At 38.5% G+C, this 25,036-nt stretch overlaps 2 protein-coding genes across 2 annotated transcripts; one reads left to right on the top strand and one right to left on the bottom strand.

Moving 5' to 3' along the window:
- The first annotated feature begins 1,334 nt into the window (after positions 1-1,334).
- On the top strand, positions 1,335-3,805 carry LOC126426642 (uncharacterized). The gene is made up of 4 exons (XM_050088529.1): positions 1,335-1,565; positions 1,651-1,867; positions 2,071-2,196; positions 3,341-3,805. Exons 1-4 carry the CDS (start codon positions 1,483-1,485, stop codon positions 3,803-3,805), a joined length of 891 nt encoding a protein of 296 aa, XP_049944486.1. The 5' UTR covers positions 1,335-1,482.
- Positions 3,806-8,734: 4,929 nt separating this feature from the next.
- LOC126426641 (uncharacterized) lies at positions 8,735-9,815 on the bottom strand. Its single transcript, XM_050088528.1, has 4 exons — positions 9,683-9,815; positions 9,440-9,574; positions 9,191-9,338; positions 8,735-9,106 (listed from the first exon to the last, which is right to left on the bottom strand). The coding sequence occupies exons 1-4, from the start codon at positions 9,700-9,702 to the stop codon at positions 8,735-8,737; spliced, it is 675 nt and encodes a 224-aa protein (XP_049944485.1). The 5' UTR covers positions 9,703-9,815.
- Between the last annotated feature and the right edge of the window lie 15,221 nt (positions 9,816-25,036).

Below are 25,036 nucleotides of genomic sequence, written 5' to 3'. Positions count from 1 at the left end.
GGCCGTTCTGGATAGTGTTACAAGGCCAGATCAGTCAATCATCCAGACTGTTGCCCTTGCAACTACTGAAAAGGCTGCTGCCCCTCTTCAGGAACCACACGTTTGTCTGGCCTCTCAACAGATACCACTCCATTGTGGTTGCACCTACGGTACGGCCATCTGTATCGCTGAGGCACGCAAGCCTCCCCACCAATGACAAGGTCCATGGTTCATGGGCCTCGTCTTTTTACCTCTTGGTTCAAGAATCATGAAAGAAGGTTGTATACCTGGAAGAATCCTGGAGATACTAAAAGGTATCAGATAGATTATATAATGGTAATACAGAGATTTAGGAACCAGGTCTTAAATTGTAAGATATTTCCAGGGGCAGATGTGGACACTGACCACAATTTATTGGTCATGAACTGTAGATTAACTGTATAGTACTGCTTTAAAGAGTGTGCAAGGCTTCTTGAAAGTTAACTCTCACTTAAACATTCTGACTTGTTAAGTCAGTTCTTGAACTTCATTTACAAAGTATTTAACAATGAAGCTCGCCAACAGCAGAAGGAGACATGCAGCAGAACTGGAGATACTGTGGGAAATTTGCATTTGCAAAACAAGATGCTGAAGAAATAGCAGGTATGTCTTCATGCGAATGTCTCGACTGACATTATGAAAATCCGTAAATCAAATCAGTGTGTACTAAACGCACCCCTTATTATTAACCACAATTATGATTAGGGAGTAAATGGTTTAGGGTGTAAGTATAACAATTTCAGTGTTAGAATGTACAATTTTATATCCTAGCTGTGGCACATAAAGAGAAAATGCTGCAGGACAGATTGAATAAAATTATGCTGTGAGCCCTGTTTGTGGGCCAGTACAGTGAGAAAGATTTCCAAGTGCAAAGCAGCCAGTACTGATATTCTTGGATTGTACCAAAAGACTCACACTCTGAACAAAAGATCCAACAGCATTTAAGCTTCATGCTAGATAATTTGTTCCTGTTTTCTTGCCAATTGGCAGTCATTGTCACCATTTACTATCTGGTGATAACGTAAGGTTATTCGCACTCGGTCGGGTCTGATGCTACACCCGTCTGCTTAGGCCCGTGACATAACCGTGATGTGGTGTGTGATGTCATGGTGGGGTTTGATGTTTTTGTCTCTGTGTTTGTAGATGGTGTGCTGTAGCATTTGGTGGCCCTCTCTTGAGTTGGATGTTGGTTAGTGAATTGGTTGACATGAATTGAATGTTTCAGGCTGCTATTGGAAGAATTTGTGCTGGTTTACTGGTGAGATACTTTGAATTTACATATTATAGCTGATGGATTAACTTTTATGTTTGGAACAATCAGTGATATGTGTTTCTTATGGTTGGAGATATAATATTAATTTTCTTTGTGTTTATGGCTACATACCAGCTTCTTACAGATTACTGGATGGGTCCGGTGCTATTTTTCTTGCAAGGTTCCCTGCATGTTACCTGCGTTGGCCAATCATGATACGTTTCGTTTGTGACGTCAGACGTGGAAAGCTTGAGCTGGAAGCCTTTGTTCGTAGTTGCTTTTCTGCTGTTGTGAGGTGCGGTAGGAAGTTATTATAATTATTAAATAATGGCACCGCAGTGGTCCAAGGAAGCGACTGAAAGTTTGATATGTGCTTATAGGGAAGAACAGTGTCTGTACGTCGTGAAAAGCGCAAATTATTACAATAAACACTTGCGTGCAGAAGCACTCGAAAGAGTTGCAAGTGCCGTGTGTCTTGTTCGACCATACACGACGAGCAAGGAGTGCTACAGCAAAGTGCACAATCTACGAACTCAATTTAAAGTGGAGCACGCCAAAGTAAAATCAACGAAAAGCAGTGGCGCTGGGATGAACGACGTAAGTACAAAACTATGAATTTTGTGTTGAATGTAGAAACCTACTACTTGCAAACATCGGACACATTTAAGACTATTTCCTAGAAATATCACACTGAATATTTACCCGATTTTTGAAAGCACATAATCTTGAATGGTAATGGATTACAATGTAGCTTTCCCACGTACATTTTACTATGTTAATACGAACTTACAATTTTTCAGATATACAAACCATCTTTATGGTATTACGAGAAGTTAATGTTTTTGGCGGATCATTGCTTGCCACGAAAGAGCACAGCCATAGGCCTGACTCAACATTCCATGACTGAGTGCAATGAAAGTGAAGAGGTAAGTTACCTATTTACTTAAGACAAAAACTGAATTTCATGGGTCTTAGACACATTACAAATGCAATTAGAATACTGTGCTCCACTGTCGTAGTTATTCATACAAAATCATGTAGTGGGTAGTAGTTTTGTAAAATTACTTTTGAAAATGAGGTTATTCTGTTCGAAGCTATTTAAGAACCATAGTAAACCCTGAAGGGATTATTTTTTTAAATTTTTTAACCTTTTAAAAACTGGAGCAAAGTAGCCCTAGTGTGGATTAGGCCTAATTTGCTTGTGGATAGGTGTCAGTTTTCTCTGTGGCTTTGATATGGTTTTATTTCTTCTGTATGATTCCCAGTCTTCATCTGAATTTCCTCATCTGCAATTTGTTCTTATGATAGGTCTTCATCACTAGAATAATCAAGCACTGCCTGGTTTCTTCCTTCTATCGGGTTGTTTACTAGTACCTTTTACTGATTCACAAGCATTTTGTGACATTTTTAGCAAATGTTCCATTTGTTATGGATTACTGGAATTCTTTCAGATTTTGTGTGCATTGTAATTTGCATATTGGTGTGCTCTTGGCTTTTGTTTGCATTCATACCCACTGTAATAACACTAATCTCTTAAGCAGTATTCCTTTCAATGTGTTAAGTTCATCCCAAGTTGCTTCAGGTATGAAAGACAGCAATGAAAATATTGTGGAGCTATTTTGATCAAATTTGTCAGAGGGAAAAAGTTGCCTCAGTTTCCCTGAAATTGGGGCAAAGAACACCCCCCCCCCCACTTTTATAATAACAAAATGTAATTTAAATAGAAGTTACCCCTTATGTAGTAACTGTCTTACACTATTTACAAAACTTCAGTATGCTCAACTGTTCATTGGTATGTTATGCATTTCATTCAGTTACAGTACTGGAGCCGGCTGCGGTGGTCTCGCGGTTCTAGGCGCGCAGTCCGGAACCGTGCGACTGCTACGGTCGCAGGTTCGAATCCTGCCTCGGGCATGGATGTGTGTGATGTCCTTAGGTTAGTTAGGTTTAAGTAGTTCTAAGTTCTAGGGGACTGATAACCACAGCAGTTGAGTCCCATAGTGCTCAGAGCCATTTGAACCATTTTTTTACAGTACTGGAATAAATTTCAGAACGTTTTGCAATTTACAGACATGCAGTCTCTCTTCTCAAAGTGTGGATATACAACCATCACCACATCAAAACATCGAAGGCTGTTATAGTCTTGATGTGGATGTGCTGAACGATGTATGCATTGGGGAACAATGTGAAGAAGCAGCAGCAACATCACCACCACCACCACCACCACCACCACCACCACCACCTACCCATGCCACTCAAAGCAAGGATGGAAGAAGAAAGAGGCCTGGTGACGGGTACATGAGTGCTATTGAGGTAATAGCTAATAAAATATGTGCCACCCAAGACCGCCAACAACCCTCGGCAGAGCTCACTATGGATAGCTGCATGATATTCATTGGTAACCTTGCAAAGGAAATCAAGAGCAGTGAAATCAAAATGCAGTTAATAAGAGATCTTGTTAATGTAACAACAGAAGCAAAACTGAAAGATCTACAGATACAAATGCAGAACTCGAGTGAAAGTGAAATTGTGTAAGTTCGTGATTTTCATGATGTACAGAAAATAAATGGTATTTAAAATTATTTACTTTATTCCTTTCTTCCAAGTTCCCTTTAATTTCCACTAACATCTTGGCCAACAATATCTTTATTTGTTGTGCAACATACAGTAAAGAAATATACGTCATTGGATTACTTCATTGATGTCATTTACTTATAGCACATCATTCCACTGCCATATGAAATATTGATAAAATAAACGTTTTTTCCCTGCTGTAAGACTTCTATTTATCTCGAACCTGAAATTTTATGAAAGGCTTAAGAGAGAAAATTTTAATTGTCTCTGATAAACAAATTTCAGCCTTTTTTTCAGCAATGGTATGAGTAGTTACAAATAATTAATCTTCTACTAATGACATAAATTCTATTGAGGTGGATTGATGTAGATATTTGTATAGTTCTTCTGAGATTTTATTTATACATATGTTTACAATGCTTTGTTGAACTGCTTTGAGAAGTCTATTTTAAGGGTAATGAGAAACAAATGCGAGAAGTGTTATAAGGTCCTTTGTCCACTTACTGCACTTAACACGAAAATGAAGCTTCAAATTTAAAGGTAATATTTCTGCTAATTGAATCAGAAATCAGTTGTTTAGCAAGATCATTTTTATGATTTATGTGCATATCCTCATGGAGCTGAACAGCAACTTTACCAACAGTAAATGCACTCTCAAACATTTAATGGAAATTAATGGTAAAAGTCTAATGACAGATGCAAAAAGGGAAATGTAGATAAAGAAAGCTGTAGTGTTGACTCATGAAGTTCCTAATTATCCTAATGCAAGCTGTACTACCAACATATTTCATATTAAACCATTTTTTCAGTTTTGAAAGCAATTTTCCAGGAAGGTAAATTAAATGCAATACTAAGAAATCAAACCTTTGTTCATGAAGTATTAGCATCTTCACAATAAGAAAGTGATGTATAAGAAATAGCTAGAACAATTATCAATACCAATTTCGAAATTAAACCGCTAATATTGTTACATTCGCTGCCATGGGGTTCCACTAGCCGAGGCAGAGCCTTGGCTATTTCTGCTAGTGGCCACATTGCAGTCAACATAAGAGACTGCCAAAGAAACCATATAAGCTATGTCTAGTAAGGAGAATTGTAAAATAGTTCAAAGAGTAAGTAAAACAGTACACTGATGCAGGAAAGAGGACATTTATTGAAATAGAACTTTCTCATTGTCTGAAAGGAATGAGTAAAGTAAAATCCCTGTAACATAATTATATACTAGCAAACCCAGGAATGCTGGACAATTGTAAAATATGTGTGGGAATTGGATACACATCTTTAGCACCCCTCTCTCCCCATCCTTATCTTACCACTGTATGACCTTGAGCCTTGATTGGAATGTCTCAATATGAGTAAGTGCATCCATTGAGATAACTGGTATACAGGGTATTCTAAAGACTTCTGCTACTGAATTTTTGAGGACAATAATTTCAATGACATTTCACAATTTTAATCTGCACAGGAATAGGATTACAAAGTTTTCTAATCATAACCCACAAGTGCAACTGGCCTCTTTCCTGTAAATATGATTGCTATGATGAAAACTTAGCAGCACATTTTGTATACAATTTGATTATATATAAGTAGGAAGAATTATGATAGGGGAAACAACTTGAATAACTGTAGACATGCCAGACTATGTTGGTTGAAACAGTGTGTGAATAGGTTAAGCTGTACATTTTCACAGCATAGCAATTTCTTTCTTGCAGTAACTTTATGCAGAAAACCTTAAGACATTTATAAAAAAGAGAAAAAATAGCCTATGTCAATATGAATGAGAGTATCAGATAAAAATACAAAACATATTGGTAAAGATCTTGCTATAGACTTTTGGTAACACCCCCACCCCCTATCTATGCAGATGTTCATTAGACAGTGTAAAAATTTGAAGCAAATGACCCAAGTACTTCGAGATATTAGGTAACAACATTATGCAGACTTGCCTATGTAGTAGCATAGCCTGCATGAAAGCTTTGCACTCAACTGTACATTTAGATCAGGCTGTTTCACGAGAACAAATTAAAATATGCCGTTTTGAATCCACTCGATAGTAAGGATTTCTAAATCTCTGAGTAGGTAAATTACTTCAAGAGTATCACCCATAAATGCAGTAGTTGAGATTTGTAGCCAATCATAGTATGAATTCCAAAAGAAGCATGTACTTATGTGACAAATAATAGCAGTTGGAATCTTGTGATATCTAATGATATAATTGTATTTAAGAAATTGAATACAGTTACAATATCCTGGGATATTTAAATAATACACAGAGATACAAGTCGTCTGCATGATAAGTAATTACAATAGGAATTTAACATGATAGGAAACAGGAGTAAAATAAGCAGTAACATTTTAACCAGTTCTGTTTACACACACACACACACACACACACACACACACACACACACACACACACACACACACACACACACAGTAAAAATGTCTTTTTACATGGCTGCTTTGTTCTGTACACTTTTTAAATATGGACACATGAACTGCAACAGTATTTTCTTCAGAACACTTCACAAGCATTCTTGAACGTGAATCCTATCATGTGGTTGGTGTATCGGCAGCTGCATCTGGAACAGAAAACCAGAAACGAACAGCAGAAAATCTCTTACACACAAAAACAGACACCTATTGTCTGAATAGAAATATAGACAATATTCTTGAATACATGCATACTGATTAAGAAAGTTTTATGCAACTGATAAAAAAATGCACATACTTTGTAGCAGCCATCTATGACAACATTGAGACCTCATAAATGCCTAAATATATTCTCAGAGTTGTACATAGTTCTCTTAACCATATATTGCTTCATTATTCTCTTTGCAGTTTCAAACATACATCAAAATTAATAGAAAGTAGGTAATAGTTCTTACATTGCTAAAGGAGGCTAGTGATAGTGTGCCTGAAAACAGGAAGCAAAATTTAAGGCTGTTCAGACCACAAAAATTTTCAGTTAGCCTTCAGTGTAGCACTCCCCTTTCAGTGATGTGAGGAGCTGCCAAAAATGACATGTCCCATCTTGATAACAGTATTAGATTTGGAATATGCAAGTTGCCGAAGTGGCATCACATCAAAAGAAAGGCACTTTGCCATTGTGCCACACAAATTATTATTATTATTATTCAGTTCTCACGCAGAACAGTAGCAAAGTGGTGTCTTCTAGTTACTGGTATTTCAAACGCAAGGAGTCTAAAAATCAAGTGGCTTACGAACAGGAGTACAATGAACCAATTTTAACATGTTGTTCTGAGACTACCACCATCATTCTATAAAAAAAAGAGGTTATAAAAAAGTAGTAGCAACAAAAATTAATGTGCATGGGTAGTAGCTAATATCTGACTCCATGCAGAAACATTGTTTCACAAAGGTTGGGAATCACTGATAAAGTGTTAATGGAAGTGGTTAATAGTAATATGGGATAACATCATCATCCCGACACCGTAAAATACTGTAATCCTGTGCCAATATCTGAAGTGAATGACAGGGGATGAAGACTCAGGACAGAGGTGGGAATAGAAGTATGTCTACCAGTGTGGAGCCAGTTTTCCAAGCAGACTAAAGTTAGAGCACGGTGTAAAGCAGCAAATTTGTGATCCAGAGTTATCACTAAATGCTGTTCCGTGTCCAAAAGTGAACAGTAAAACCACATTTGTATTATAAGTTATCTGGAACAGACAGTACTTAAATCAAAGAACATTGTACAATAGGGGCTAAACAGATGAGCCAATCCAACTGTTAAAATAGTAACCTGATATTTTAGAGGTTGGAGCAGGCCCTATTTGGCCATCCTGATTTATGTTACCCCTCATCAAGGTTGTGTCCAGGCCACAACCAACCAGCTGTCCTATCCCAAAAGCATACTTATATGTACACATATATGTATATTTACAAACTATGTCTTTCCATTGTATTATGGTGACAAATACCAGATAATTGTTAGATGATCCTTCAATGAATGAATAAATAAATAAGTAAAATAAAAATAAGCATATACATCCAAGTGCTATCAATCAGAAAAAAATATTGTGCAGTACCTTACTACCACAAATACAGTCAGCACAAAATTATCTTCCAAAACTGTTAATTTGGGATACATAAATGTTTAGTAGGTCTTTCCATACCTTCTTCATAACCATCAAAAAAAAAATATTATTTCATAATAGTGGCTCTCTACATGTCCCAGGTAATTAATTGTGGAGCTGTTATACAAAATAAGATCAGATTTTTGCAAGGTCTTGCACAGGTTCCAATCATTGCTTGAGATACATATAAATTTATATTTTTCTCTCTCTCTCTCTCTCTCTCTATATATATATATATATATATATATATATATATATATATATATATATATATATATATATATATATACACACACACACACACACACACACACACACAAAATCACACACACACACACAAAATCATTGTCAATATGCGAAAGGACTGAAAATGAAACAATGAATAAGGTAATGTTTCAGAAACATAGTAAACCATTATCTGTTACCTTCCTGAACACACCTTTCCTGCCATGGAACTCTGCCAACAGTATTGAAATACCATGTCAGATGGCTGCACTATGATTTGCACCCTGAGTAGCAATGCCAGGAAGACATGGTAATTCATCTACATTTGGAGGGATATATCCTTGAGAGTTTCTGGCAAGTACAAAGTTATGTAGCAAGCAACACACTTTTGTAATGAGCTCTACTTTGGAAACAGATAGTGGAATAGTCTGCAGCAAAATTCTGAATTTGTTTGACATTATGCCAAAGGCATTTTCCACAACTCTACGTGCTCTACAAATTCTGTAGTTAAAAATTCTTTTTTCAGGTGTCATGTCACGTTCAGGATATGGTTTCATTAAATTTTCCTTTAACGCAAAAGCATCATCTGCCACAAACATGTAGGGAACACAGATGTCACTACCTGGAAGTGGAGACTTGGTGGCAAATTTAATGAACCATCCATGAGTTTCATGAACAAGGCACTCTCTCTGAATATTGCACCATCATTCATTCTTCCATTTCTGCCAATGTCCACAAACAAAAATTTATAATTAGCATCTACTAGAGCTAAAAGAACTATGCTGTCGTGACCTTTGTAGTTTCTGAATGATGAACCATCAGAGCGCAGAGGCCTAAACTTGACATGTTTCCCATCAAGTGCTCCAATGCAATGTGGGAATTGCCAGAGGCTGTGGAACCCATCTTCTATTACTTTCCACTCGGCAGGATCACGTGGACACTGCAAATTACATTTTACTTCACAGTCGTGCCGTACCAAGTAGAAAATCGTAGCAAATACTTATAGCATTTATCTTGAGCTTACCTGTGTCGCATTATCTCCTAACACGCTTGCTATGGCCGTCAAAGTCTCTGGTATCATACGGGAGAGCGTGTTGTTCGCTATTCGTGTAGAATAGGCCAAATCTTTGTAAGTGTTTCCGGTCGCTAGGAAACGCAGTGTGACAGCAAGCCTAGAGACGCATATTAAACATGTCTCAGATTGATCGTAAAATTACAATGGATTATAAATAAAAATTAACTTTCTGTTTCGAACATATAATAATGCACTTACCTTTCCCGCGCCGTAATTGCCTGACGCATCACAGTGTCTTTCTTCTGAATCAAAGGCGAAACCATTCGAAGCAGTTCTTCAAATACCAATACATCCATTCGAATAAAATTTGCAAAGGATGTGCGATCTTCTATCCTATAAAATAAAGTCGTATATAACAGTCATTATTTGTATATTTATAAAGTCAAACAGTAATGAAATGGTGATATTTTTCAAAGAAAAGTAGGTATTATGCGAACTAACCTCAACTCTTTATGAAGCATGGAGAGCACACCTTTCCCAGCGTTTCTCCTCTTAATCCAGTTTTTCGTCCATTCTTTCTTTCTTCTTCTCTCAGTAGCATGTATTTCTGCATCGTTTAGCACCAAAAGAGCTAATAATGCCAGTTTGCTCAGAACATCTGTACCTGAAGCATCTTCGTTCGATACAACACGCAGCTGATCACAACACAACTAGCAGCCAATCTTGCACCGTGGGAGAGCTTCGGCATGGAATATTGCCGGCTCCCTTGCCTGCAAGCCGGCAGGCATGCACGCCATCTCGCAAACTTGCGGCGAACCTTGCTCCGTGTGAGACGGGCTTTACCGTTCCTTAACCTAGCTTCTAAGATAAGTAGTAGGGTCAGAATTGGCTCGCGTGTTCCTACATTTGAACAGAACCCAAACTGATGTTCCTGAGGCCATCTTCTACCAGTTTTTTCATTTGTCTGATTTGCAATGGTGACTTATTAAAACGATAGTTTGGTGGTTCACGCACCTGTCATCACCTGCTTTCTATGGATACGGAATTATTATATTCTTCTTGAAGTCTGAGGATACTTCGCCTGTCTCATACGTCTTGCTCACCAGATGGCAGAGTTTTGTCAGGGCTGGCTCTCCCAAGGGTATCAGTAGCTCTAACGGAATGATGTCTACTTGCGGTGCCTTGTTTCTACTTAGGTGTTTCAGTGCTCTCACCAATTCTTCACACAGTGTCATATCTCCTACATCTTCATCTACGTCCTCTTCCATTTCCATAATAATGCCCCCCAGTACATCGCCCTTGTACAGACCCTCTATATACTCCTTCCACCATTCTGTTTTCCCTTCTTTGCTTAGAACTGGGTTTCCATCTGAGATCTTGATATTCATACAAGTGGTTCTCCTTTCACCAAAGGTCTCTTTAATTTTCCTGTAGGCAGTATCTATCTTACCCCTAGTGAGATAAGCCTCTACATCCTTACATTTGTCCTCTAGCCATCCCTGCTTAGCCATTTTGCACTTCCTGTCGATCTCATTTTTGAGACTTTTGTATTCCCTTTTGCCTGCTTCATTTACTGCGTTTTTATATTTTCTCCTTTCATCAATTAAATTCAATATTTCTTCTGTTACCCAAGGATTTCTACTAGCCCTAGTCTTTTTTTACCTACTTGATCCTCTCCTGCCTTCACTATTTCATCCCTCAAAGCTACCCATTCTCCTTCTACTGTATTCCATTCCCCTTTTATTGTCCTCTAATGCTCTGTCTGAAACACTCTACAACCTCTGATTTTTTCAGATTATCCAGGTCCCAACTCCTGAAATTCCTACCATTTTGTAATTTCTTCATTTTTAATATATAGTCCATAAACAGTAAATTGTGTACAGAGTCCACATCTGCCCCTGGAATATGTCATAGAACTTAAAACCTGTTTCCCAAATCTGTCTTACCATCATACAGGGTGTTACAAAAAGGTACGGCCAAACTTTCAGGAAACGTTCCTCACACACAAAGAAAGAAAATATGTTATGTGGACATGTGTCCGGAAACGCTTACTTTCCATGTTAGAGCTCATTTTATTACTTCTCCTCAAATCACATTAATCGTGGAATGGAAACACACAGCAACAGAACGTACCAGTGTGACTTCAAACGCTTTGTTACAGGAAATGTTCAAAATGTCCTCCGTTAGCGAGGATACGTGCATCCACCCTCCGTCGCACAGAATCCCTGATGCACTGATGCAGCCCTGGAGAATGGCGTATTGTATCACAGCCGTCCATAATACGAGCACGAAGAGTCTCTACATTTGGTACCGGGGTTGCGTAGACAAGAGCTTTCAAATGCCCCCATAAATGAAAGTCGAGAGGGTTGAGGTCAGGAGAGCGTGGAGGCCACGGAATTGGTCCGCCTCTACCAATCCGTCGGTCACCGAATCTGTTGTCGAGAAGCGTACGAACACTTGTACTGAAATGTGCAGGAGCTCCATCGTGCACGAACCATATGTTGTGTCGTACTTGTAAAGGCACATGTTCTAGCAGCACAGGTAGAGTATCCCGTATGAAATCATAACTGCTCCATTGAGCGTAGGTGGAAGAACATGGGGCCCATTCGAGACATCACCGACAATGCCTGCCCAAACGTTCACAGAAAATCTGTGTCGATGACGTAATTGCACAATTGCGTGTGGATTCTTGTCAACCCACACATGTCGATTGTGAAAATTTACAATTTGATCACAGCCCCATCCATAAAGAGAACATTTGCACTGAAATGAGGATTGACACATTGTTGGATGAACCATTCGCAGAAGTGTACCCGTGGAGGCCAATCAGCTGCTGATAGTGCCTGCACACGCTGTACACGGTACGGAAACAACTGGTTCTCCCGTAGCGATCTCCATACAGTGACGTGGTCAACGTTACCTTGTACAGCAGCAACTTCTCTGACGCCGACATTAGGGTTATCGTCAACTGCACGAAGAATTGCCTCGTCCATTGCAGGTGTCCTCGTCGTTCTACGTCTTCCCCAGTCGCGAGTCATACGCTGGAATGTTCCGTGCTCCCTAAGACGCCGATCAATTGCTTCGAACGTCGTCCTGTCGGGACACCTTCGTTCTGGAAATCTGTCCGATACAACGTACCGCGCCACAGCTATTGCCCCGCGCTAATCTGTACATCAAATGGGCATCTGCCAACTCCGCATTTGTAAACATTGCACTGACTGCAAAACCACGTTCGTGATGAACACTAACCTGTCGATGGTACGTACTGATGTGCTTAATGCTAGTACTGTAGAGCAACGAGTCGCATGTCAACACAAGCACCCAAGTCAACATTACCTTCCTTCAGTTGGGCCAACTGGCGGTGTGTCGAGGAAGTGAAGTACATACTGACGAAACTAAAATGAGCTCTAACGTGGAAATTAAGCGTTTCCGGACACATGTCCACATAACATCTTTACTTTATTTGTGTGTGAGGAATGTTTCCTGAAAGTTTGGTCCTACCTTTTTGTAATGCCCTGTATAATCAATCTGAAATCTCTTGGTGTCTCCAGGTCTCTTCCACACACACAACCTTCTTTCATGATTCTTAAACCTCCATATTCACCTACTACTTTTCCTTCTCCTCCTCTTCCTACTACTGAATTCCAGTCCCCAATGAGTATTAAATTTTTTTCTCCCTTAACTATGTGAATAATTTCTTTTATCTCATCATACATTTCTTCAATGCATCATGTGCAGAGCTAGTTCGCATATAAACCTGTACTACTGTGCAAAAGCATTAACCCTGCTGTTTGTAGTAGCTTATCCGCATTCCTAATTTTTATTCATTATTAAACCTACCCCTGCATTACCCCTATCCGATTTTGTATTTATGACCCTGTATTCACCTGACCAGAAGTTCAGTTTCTCCTGCCAATCAACTAACTAATTCCCATTATATCTAACGTTAACCTATCCATTTCCATTTTTAAATTTTCCAACCTATCTGCCCAGTTAAGGGGTCTGACATTCAACGCTCCAATCCATAAAACTCCTGTTCTGTTTCACTTGATAATGATGTTCTCCTGAGCAGTCCCTGATCGGAAATCCAATTGAGGAAGTATTATACCTCTGTAGTGTTTTACCTGAGAGGATGTCATCATTATTTAACCATACAGGAAAGCTGTATGCCCCCAGGAAAACTTATGGCTGTAGTTTCCCCTTGCTTTCAGCTGTTTGCAGTACAAGCACAGAAAGACCATTTTGCGTGATGTTACAAGGCCAGTTGAGTCAATTGCCCAGACTCTTGCCCATTGCAACTACTGAAAAGGCTACTGCTCATCTTCAGGAACTACACGTTCGTCTGACCTCTTAACATATACCCCTCTGTTCTGGGTGCACCTACAGTATGGTTATCTGTATCTGTATCACGCAAGCCTTCCCATTAACGTCAAGGTCAAAGGTTGGGGGGAGGGGGGGGGGTAGTAGTGCAGAGCTACATAATTACAATAGCTGACAGCAGTCATTTTGAACACAGCCGAGAGTCATGTGAAAACACTCACATTCAGTTCTCTCAGGAAGTAATAAGGGTTTAGTTTATTTCCAAGACAGCGATCAAATTTTGTTTAAATAGTGTGCATACACATAACACACACAGTTTACTGATGTGCTACAGTGGTCTTGCTCAATGCCTTCTAATTGATTTCACAAACTGATGGCAGATATTTTATGAAACTGCCCACATTACCATTCTCATTTTGTTTCAAGGTATCTGCGCAAGTAGTTGCGCTGCACGAAAATAGCGATCTTCAGTCTCCTTAGATTTTGTTGGTGTGGAGGATGTGGGTGTAGCACATCCTCCTGATTCCATGTCGCTTGTGGTGGCCATAGCTGTTCCACTGTTCAGTCTGATTCACCCATAAGCCTCCATGTCATTTCCCTCCTGCAGCACTATTGGTGGAAACTGCTACAGCATCACTTTCTTGTCACGAGGTTGCATCTCTCTCAAATGTACAAAATAATGATTTAGACGTAGGAGGTCATTAGAGATGGATCAAAAGCTCAGATTAGCGAAGGATGGTAAAGGAAGTAAGGCCTTGCACTTTGAAAGGAACCATCCCGGCATTTCGCTGAAGTGATTTAGAGAAATAACGGAACATCTAAAATGGGATGCCTGGACACGGGTTTGAACCACTGTCCTTCCGAATACGATTCCATTGTGCTATCCACTGCTCCATCTCATTAAGCATAATTTAGATATAGTAGCCTGTTTGGTGTTGTGGGTAGTGAAGAAAAAAAAAATTAGCTACGTAGTATCTGCACGTCACAATAAATGCACACGTAAAGTTCTGATATCTATGGTTCTATAACTTGTAGCTGCAGCAGTAGATTTAGCAGTAGTACTAGCAGTTGCAAAAATTGCATCCCTGTAAATTATATTTAGCCTTAACAGCAATAAACTAAGATACTGAGATGTTTAATTGAATTGAGTAATCTGTACATTCCTGCTGCTGGTAATTATTAAAATCAGTGCTCAAACATACTGCCATCAATTAAAGATTGTATTTACTTAGTAGGTCACAAAGAGACATACACAAAGATGAAAACTTACCTGAGAAATACAGATACTGGGGCAGCAGAAGTGAAGAGACATACAAAGTTTTCACTTTGACACACTAAGTGCTGATTCAGATAGCAAGGTTGGATGGGATTTCTGGATGAATTATATTTTTACAGAATGACACTCCCATCTTGAATTAAGGTCATGAAGTATCACATTTATGTGTTACATATAAGCCTTGCAAAACACTAATTCCAAAAGCTGCAAAGAATCCACAACCTGAATGGTGCATAAATAACTCAAGAGTTCATGCATGCAATTAACTCGCAAAAAATGCGAGGGCAAAGCCGTTTCAGTAGGTTAAACATAGTGACTTATAAACTGGAATTATGTTAAGTAATTGTTAATGAAGTTGAATGCCTATTTAGATGTAAGTAATGCTCTTTTTGAAATTAAAGTTCTGATGGTAGCGTACAGCCAGCGCAAACAGTTGAAAATAATTAGCACCTAATAGCACAAGGGCAAGAATTTATTTGGAGACTGCTGTAGGATATACTATCAAGTACCATATGTGGGTTGTTTATAATGCAAAAGGTGAACGTTGAATCTTTACAGAATCTGTTCCACATACAAGTGTCGTACTATCTTCTCACTTGTGAAACTTTGCAGATCTATCCGATTGTACGATTGAAGGTTTTAAACACACGTCCCCGTTCTTCCACGAGGAAGTCGTTTTGCTAGCAAGTCCAAAGTTGGTAGCAGTGCAAGTCGAGATGCACTCCACTTTGCAGCGCTGGAGTACAGGCGTCTAAAGCTAGCGAAATGAGGGATGCTCAACTACCGGACCTACCGATAGATGGCTCTACCAGCTGATCACTATCGTCTGTATTGCCCGCCATATTTGAATTTGCCAAGAAGTTTCTCTCGGTCTGTACGGTGTATAAGGAATTACGGATTATCGAAATGGTGATTTCTTGTTCTGCTTTCAATTGTACGAAGCGATGGAGTAAGGAAAGTGACTTACCATTTCACAGGTAATAGGACTACCGATACAGTACGACAACAATACAGACTTAGTGCGTTTGCTAATTCGATGTTTTTGAACAGATTTCCTCTAAAGCACCCAGAGCTGCTGAAGAAGTGGATTACTTCCGTGACGCGGAAAGATTTTAAACCTACGTCTTGCAGTTTTCTTTGCGGAAACCTTTTCCGACAAGATGATTACGTAGTGAGCCCTGGAATGTGGAAGAAACGTCTCAGACCCGAAGCAGTGCCATCAGTTTTTGGCTTTCCGACACATTTGATGCCGCCAAATAAACAGCCACGACGACATGTTAGGATTTTGAGTGACAACGATGCTTCTCCATTTGAGGTAGCTTATTAATTTCCTTGCTATGTGTGTGCTTTTGACTTTTGTGAATTTATTTCGTACGGACACAAATGGGCTACATAGGTCTAAGCAATGTTGTAATACACTTCCATATTTTTGTTTTTAGTGTTCTGTCCTGGAATCCGTGCTTGATTTGCCCTCTGCAGAAGCTAGTGATTGCGTGGAGAATGTTGTCAATGAGAATTCTTCCGTGGAAAGCAAGTCCCATTTATCCAATGCAGAAGCTGCGAATTGTGTCGAAAACGTTAGTATAAGGATGTTTTCACACCCCCAAAGTTTTCTTATAATATTTTTTCATCAAGCCTTGAGTTATTTCAATCATATATAACGAAATTATTTCTTTATTTCAGAGTGCAGTTGGTTCTCAAGTAATTGATTGTGGTATACAGTCGAAAGTAGAAATGGAAGACAAGGCGACCGAAACTTGCAATTTTTTCTCAGACATTGTTCACGAATTAAAACGTAAACTGAAGTGTGTCTGAGAAAAACTTCGAGGAAGAGAGAAGAAAGTGTTTTCCATGGATAACATCATAAGTTCATTGAAGGAGAAGGGGCATCTTCCTGAGAAGTTACATAACTTCCTCAATCATCAGAAAGGAACACAAGTGGAATTAGTGTGCAATTTAGTGGACAACTCTCTCTTGTCAAAGGGTAATAGATACACAACAAATGTGAAAATGTTTGCGATGACTGTGTAATTTTATTCACCAGCAGCATATGAATACCTGCAAAAATTAATGCCTCTGACCCGTACATCATTGATTTCCAAATGGGTGGCAAGTGTCGACTGTAAAACTGGCTTCTTAAAAGATATTTTTAAGTACGTTGATTCGAACCCAATTGTAAGGGACCAGTTCAGCGATTCATGTCTAATTGTAGACAGTGTGGCAATTAGGAAGCAAGTAGTTTGGGACCAAGGAACTAAGCAATACACAGGTTTTTTAGAGTTTGGTGGGGAAGTGCCTCAGTCAAAAGAAGTAATAGAGGCATCTGAGGCTCTGGTTTTCATGCTTGTCTCTATTAAAGGCAAATTTATATGCCCGATTGCATATTTCTTTATCAACGGTGTACAGGCAAATAATCAGGCCACACTGATAAAATCCGCTTTAGAGAGGCTGCATAGTTCTGGCATTAGGGTTTGGTGTGTTACATGTGATGGCTGCAAGGTAAATATAAGCACTTTACGTACACTTGGCTGTACTTTAAATTTTTCGAAGGGTGATTTTAAAAGCTACAATGTTTATTGTATCTTGGACATGTCATGTGATTAAGTTTGCCAGAAATGCTCTAGCAGAAGTATCTGCTATTGAGTCTCCAACTGGCATTATTAGATGGCATTTCATTGAGCAATTGAACAAGGTACAACAAGAAGAAGGTATGACATTTGCCAACAAACTATCAGGACAACATATAAGTTATGTAAATAGAAAAATGAATGTTTCATTAGCTCCACAGACTTTGAGTTCTAGTGTGGCAGATAGTATAGTGTTTTTTGAGGAGGGCTGGTGATCCAAATATTAAAGGAAGTGAAGCAACAGTAGAATTTTTGTATAATATTGATAGGATTTTTGATATTCTGAACTCCAGAAATCCATTAGGTAAAGGGTATAAGAGCCCCCTGAGACTTGACAACAAATCTTATTGGCTTGGTATTTAAAATAGAATTAAAAAAATGATTCAAATGGCTCTGAGCACTATGGGACTTAACATCTATGGTCATCAGTCCCCTAGAACTACTTAAACCTAACTAACCTAAGGACATCACACAACACCCAGTCAACACGTTGGTATTTTCAGACACACTGAAAATTATATCAAAAGCTTAAAAATCATTGGTGTTCCATTGCTGCTCCATGCAAGAAATACTTTTGCTTTTGGGATAATTTTCATAGCTCTGACAAGTATGCTTCGTGTTGAATCTCCTTTGAAGTATTTGCTAACGTATAAACTGTCACAAGACCACATAGAGCTTTTTTCCCCCTGCATTCGGTCCAGATGTGGTTGGAACAACAATCCAAATGCATACCAGTTCAAATGTGCCATGAGAAAGTTGCTCTTGGGTAACAGTGTCACTGCAATGAATGGGAATTGCTCAAATTTTAATGTGTGTTGTTTGCCACCTGTTTATGATTTTCATGCAAGAAAGCATGTAGTAGAAAGTGATGAAAGTGCTGCAGAAAATGAAGTAGAGGAGTGGTGTGCACTTCTTGATGATAAGATTAAGTTCTCATTTCACAAGTAAAACATACTCTATTATATTGCAGGGTATGTGTCATTGCGCCTTTCAAGGCAGATCACATGCAAAGACTGTCATCACATACTGAAGCCACCAGTAGTTAAATCTGCATTAGAATGTGATTCCCTCTATGCTTTTCCCAATATGGCCAGTAAAAATGCATTTGTAAATTTTGTTAACCGGGGAAAACTGGTTAAAACAAGTGACTGCGTGTACTCTGTTGTAGAATACTCAGAAACTGTTTCAGATGTTTGTGATTGCTGGGGATATGCGACAGAAATATATACAGGCCAAGATTTTGCATTGTGTTAAAAATAAATTTGTAGATTACCCATTTCTTGCTCTTGGTCATGATTACCATTATGAAATTAGGATTGAGGACTTACATCAGACTCAACTTGTTTGTAAGATTGCATCCCTATACTCCTGAATACGCTTAAAAACATGTGGAAAAAAAGCCTGCTGAGAAAATTTTAAACAACAAATCAAGTATAAGGCAGACGTTAAATAAACTCGTATTGTTTAATCAGTATAGTGCTCAAATTGGAAAAATTATGTAACAAGACATTCTATGCAGATGGGTGTGACATTTTGACAGATTTTTTAAAACTATTTTGTCCGTAGAGTTGTTGTTGTGTAATGATGAACTTCAAAATATGAATCACATTGAAGTAAAATTAAGTCTTTACGTCCTGTGTAGATATTGTAAAAAAATTATAATTGTTTATTATATAAGCTTATTTTAAGATGTTTGGTGTTACAAAATATGCACTTGCATTAAAAACGGGTGATTTGTGTGAAATTAATGAAAAAAAAATGTTCTGAGACTTATTTGACAGATGGCTTTCAGTGTGAGAAAATATTTCCCTCAATAATTATGTTAACTTGAATTTTTCACTTCAAGAAAACAGTTTAATCACAGGATGGGTGTGATCTAATGGAGTATGCAGTGGCCCTATGTTTCAAACAGTAATGTTTGTGGATACTCTGCAACATAAGAGCAATAAAATTGTTACTCTGTTAATTCTTGTTTTAATACTTCCTATAATGAACACAATGTTCCAGTTGATCATAAGCATTCTTATTAATTTATAACCATTCTAGAATAAGGGGGCCCGAGTCAGGCAAAACCTGTCTTTATTTTGCTAGGATGTCTTTCTATTATATTTTCCTGTGTTGGGGGGGGGGGGGGGGAGAATGCAAATAATCATATAGAATTATCTTTCTAGCAGTACAAAGTACGTAATACAGTGATTACAGGTACACCTGGAAATCTAGGAAATTTCAGTATTCATTTTACATGCCTAATTTTCATCAACATTTACCTTAATTATACGGTTACATTTTTTGCTGATTTGAACTGTGTACTACATGTTAAAAAGATTTTGTTTGGTCATAGTAATAAAAGCATTTCATTTTGTTAGTTCATATGTCCCATACGGAATTGAAATTATCAAGTTATGATGACAAAGGAAGGAAATAACATTAAGGAATCTTACTTCACAGAAATTATGTAACAATGGTTACACTTTTTGCTAGTTAACTTTAACACAAGCCATTTGGTTTCCATTAAGAGTGATAGCAGTTGCACGAGTCACGTAAAGAACAAAGTTTCCCATAGGGAACTAAAGTATTTTACGTTTGAGTTATTGCAGACCCAAAGTATTGTGATCTTCATATTTCTATTTAAAAAAGTTTGTAACTCAAATTCACAGACATTTTGGAATCTGTACATACATGTGTGTAGCAAGGTACTTTTCATGTGCCATGTGGAACCTTTAGTTTTCTGGTTTAAATATAGTTTATTTCATGAATTACCTTTAATACCAGCACTGTCTGAATGCATTATTTACCATTTAGAAGAAGAAATACTAGTGTACAGAATAACAACCCTCATGAAAAATGCGAGAAATTGTTCTGTACAGAACTTGGAATGGCTCTTTATCAATAGCAGGTAAAAAAGAAGGCTTCTATTAAATGTTCAAAGAAACCAGTCAGTACCTCTTAATTCACCATAGAGGGGATACAGTAATAAAACAATTTACTTTTTTCAGAATTTCTGCTAAGTATTAAAAGTGTGAAGACCTATTCAATTAGTATTTGCTTTACCAATAACCTGTAGTACAAGCACACGTATAAGCAGATAATTATGGGAGTCAAGAGTTATGTTAAAATTAAAGATACTGACTGTTATTACTTGCTCACAAAGCATTGTAGTTGCTGTACAGTTTATGCTGTATGTGGTGTACCCAATGTGATTCCTGGAGGACATAATATTCTGTTATCCTATGGGAGTGCACTGGTACCACACCTATTGAAAGTACGTTTTGCTGTGGAATAGTTGTATCAGATGTCTGTACCAGAAAACAAATCTCCACTGTGACACCCTCATGTTCTTGGTATGATATTAGCTATTATTACAGGAATACTCTTCACATGGAGGAGGAAGCATAGTGAGATTTTCTTTTTCATCATTTCCAACATTGTACACAACTTTCTTGCACTTTTATGTTATCACATTTTTCCCTTCATAATCGAAAAGAGAGAGGGGAAAAAAAATGTAAGCGAGCTTCATAAAAACTGAAAACTCTACTTGCATCATTTGTTATTTTCAAAATGTTACTCTCTATCCAAATACTGTTCTATTTCTTCCAACCAATTTTGAATTTCTCAGGTTATTACATATTATTTACTGTACTTTGTCCACCAATACTTCTGTTGTTACCAGATAGTTTGTAATGTGGCACTACCTTTGTGCCACTGCTATTGGCTAGTGTACTCTTGCAGATACGAAAATCGACTGGACTAGAATGTCCTGTCAGTATAGGACAAATTCAGACAATATGGAACTTTTTACACTAAATTTGCAATATAATGTCACCCTTGTCTCACACAGATTGTAGCAGCCATTGGGGTGCCTGTCTGGCCAGCTTCTGTAGCTTTCACTTTCAGGTTTGTTTTTTGCTTGGGCCGTATACTGACAACTAGTCATTCCAGTGATTGACACCATGTCAAAGACTGGAACCAAGATTCACAGAAATAGAATTCTATGGTTGTAATTCAAAGTGTAATTAATTTTGCTCACTGACATGTTTTGAATTCAATTTTAAAATTGTTTGGGTGTCAGACTGGAAAATTAGTTTTAAGACACCCCAACCTTAAAATTAACAGCTGTGATCGAGGTTATTTTCAACAGGTCCCTTCACTGCCTAGATCATCATGGATCAGTCCAATATAATATTATTACTAGACTTAACTTCCAAATGATACAAGTCATGCATTTACGAGAAGCCTTAACGTTGGGCTTTGTGTTTGTCTCATTTAAATGTATTTCTTGTCTCGTATCAAAGAGTGAAGCACTGTTAAAAACTGGTGCTTCTACCATATCACTCAGTTTAAATACACCGTGTCATGTACAGGCGTTAATAAAATCATGGCATTTAAATTACTGATCAAACAGAGACCCAAATTCGTAAGTGCATGTTGCAATTACAGTGTCAGCATATATGTAGATCGGTAATGCATCACTTCAGATAAAGAAAAAATAACGATTTTTTCCGTTTATACGTAAGTAATACTTTAATAGTTCAGTTGTAATTTCTGTTGTCAGTAAAGATACCCCTAAGCAAACGATGTCAACTTTTTTTCAAGAGACGTCTTCACTGTTGTCCACACTTGATTTTCCGAATTATACCAGTAGTTAAAAGCTTCGGCAAGTAAGGTAATTTGTTGACCTCCATTGAATCTTAAATAGTGTTTTAAAACGGGCAAATAAGTAAAGCACTCATAAAATAGTAAACAATTTATAGATCAGCTTGTCAAACTTTCAAAACACACTCGAATTTAGGAATTTCATAGCAGAACTGTCACCGTTTTTTCTCGCTAGATTAGAAACACTTCATTATGTTGATGTGTAGACATCTAGAACATCCAATATAAAATACTTATGAGGGCGCAGAACGAAAAACATTTTCATCCGTGTTTTGACACTTTGTTTTTTGCCAAATTCAGATATGGCGGACACTCAATGATACGGTCTCTTGCCGGCACGCGCTACAGCCATCTATCGGTAGGTCCGGTAGTTGAGCATCCCTCATTTCGCTAGCTTTAGACGCCTGTCGCTGGAGTCGTGGCGTGTTTACCAGGGCAGTACAGTCTCGTATAAAGGGAAGTATGGCCATCGTATTCTGCTGCGTTGGCCGCCATCCACAGTTGGCTGAAATCACATCTTGTAACATTAGCAGCCGTTGTGGGCCCAAGCATTGTGTGTGAAGCATGGGACGTGTTGTGTATTTTCGAAGTTTTAAGTAGAATACTGCCTCAGTGCTGTGCTTTTGGCTTTTTGTTCTGAGGCAGAAAGGGAGGTAAACTGTACAGAATTCCTTCTGAAGGTAGAGATGCAGCAAGAAGGAGAATATGACCGATGAGTATCAGCAGAGCCAAATGGCAGCCCACATGAGACTCTCGCTTGTGTATGGAAAGTACAGTTTTCATTCATTAGTGCAAATAATCTTAAGGTTTAACATTCGCTGTCTAACAAACTTGCTGTATTTCGACTCGCTTAGTGATCAGATTTGGTGTGTCATTACATGTGGTTCGTCTCAAACCGTTCACATTTGTTTGTAAAAGGTACGCTGTGTGCAAGCCCATTTTTTTTGGAGAAACCATAGTGAAAGCTACACGTCTCTAGTTAATCTGTAATGTACTGACTGCTATAAAGACATATTTTTGGCAACACGAAAGGTGTAATAGGTAAACACGGTATTTCGTTTCGTATTCAGTGTGTAGGCCCAATTGTTGAAGATGGGAAGTACAGTATTTGGATGTTTTAATGTATGTTGTTGGCTATGGCTATGTGTACTTTAAAGATCAATTAACAGTGCCTCATTTTCAGTAAATTTTGTGAAAATAATTGGCGTGATAATGACGTGCCTCTGTAAAGTACCTGTTACTTGCATTTAATAGTGTAGGCCTACCGTTTCGACAAACATTGAAATAAATAAAAAGAATAGCATAGTTGAATTGTATCGTCAGTCGTAACAGTACAGTATATTTATAATTAACTCTTTTAATACGGCATCTTGTATATTCAACAGTCTCAGATACAAATACTACACTATGTTATCAAAAGTATCCGGACACATGCTTGAAAATGACTTAAAAGTTCGTGGCGCCCTCCGTCAGTAATGCTGGAATTCAGTGTGGTGTTGGCCCACTCTTAGCCTCGATGACAGCTTCCACTCTCGCTTGCATACGTTCAATGAGGTGCTGGAAGTTTTCTCGGGGAATGGCAGCCCATTCTTCACGGAGGAGGGGTATCGATGTCGGTCGGTGACGCCTAGCACGAAGTCCGCATTCCGAAACGTGCCAAAGATGTTCCCTACGATTCAGGTCAGGACTCTGTGCAGGCCAGTTCATTACAGGGATGTTATTGTCGTGTAACCACTCCGTCACAGGTCGTGCAGTACAAACAGGTGCTCGATCGTGTTGAAAGATGCAATCACCATCCCCGAATTGCTCTTCAACAGTGGAAAGCAAGAAGGTGCTTAAAACATCAATGTAGACGTGTGATACTGCCACGCAAAACAACAAGGGGTGGAAGCCCACTCCATGGAAAACACGACCACACAATATAACACCGCTGCCTCAGAATTTTGCTGTTGACACTACATATGCTGGCAGATGACGTGCACCGGGCATTCGGAATACCCACACCCTGCCTTCGGATCGCCACATTGTGTACCGTGATTTGTCTGTCCACGCAACGTTTCTCCGCTGTTCAATCGTCCAATGTTTACACTCGTTGCACCGTGCGCTCAACCTTGAAATCCAGTATTTACTGTCAAAAACAGTCTTGATCACAATTTGTTTATTACGGTGAGTACCGATTGGTGGTAGTGATTTACCACCAGAAGGAGGTTCTTACTCAATGCTTTTAAGATGACCACAGTAGTGGTCGAAACCGGTCACCGTAATAAATAAATCTTGATCGAGACTGGTTTTGATAGTAAATATTTGTAACACATTGACCACTGTTCACTCCCATAATGTACTCAAAAGTAACTTGAAATCAAAGTTTCCCAAGTGTCATGGTACTTGCATTGGATCCCGATGCAGTTTGGAATTCCTGTGTGACGGTCTGGATAGATGTCTGCCTATTAGACATTACGACCCTCTTCAACTGTCGGCGGTCTCTGCCAGTCAACATAAGAGGTCGGCCTGTATGCTTTTCTGCTGTACGTGTCCCTTCACGTTTCCACTTCACTATCACATCGGAAACAGTGGCAGTATGTGGCAGGACTATGCACCTAATATGAAAAACTGATATTTTTGGTGGTGTCCGGATACTTTTGATCACACAGTGTAGGCAGGCGTAGACAACGTGCATCGTACAATATTTGTTGTTACACAGGAAACCTAAACCTAATGAAAATTAAACTTGAATGAAGATACTTTCCCTAAAAGATGTTAGTCGTATCGTGTAAAATGAAATTTTTTCAGTTAGTTTGTAGATAGAATCTGAGTGTTACAATGTTTGTGTATAGCTATAGTACCTAACTCATAGGTCTCTGACTTCTTGCACTGTATGTAGTTAGGAGTAGCATGTACTGAGTTCTATTGATATTACAGATTCATATATTTTATGTTACAAAATATAGTTATAACGTATAGTCTTGAAATTTTTATATC

This window comes from Schistocerca serialis, chromosome 11 (genome assembly GCF_023864345.2).
Source record: "Schistocerca serialis cubense isolate TAMUIC-IGC-003099 chromosome 11, iqSchSeri2.2, whole genome shotgun sequence".
NCBI classification, from domain to species: domain Eukaryota; kingdom Metazoa; phylum Arthropoda; class Insecta; order Orthoptera; family Acrididae; genus Schistocerca; species Schistocerca serialis.
The sequence above is the reverse complement of the archived record's forward strand: the minus strand, read 5'-3'. Positions and strand labels throughout refer to the sequence as shown.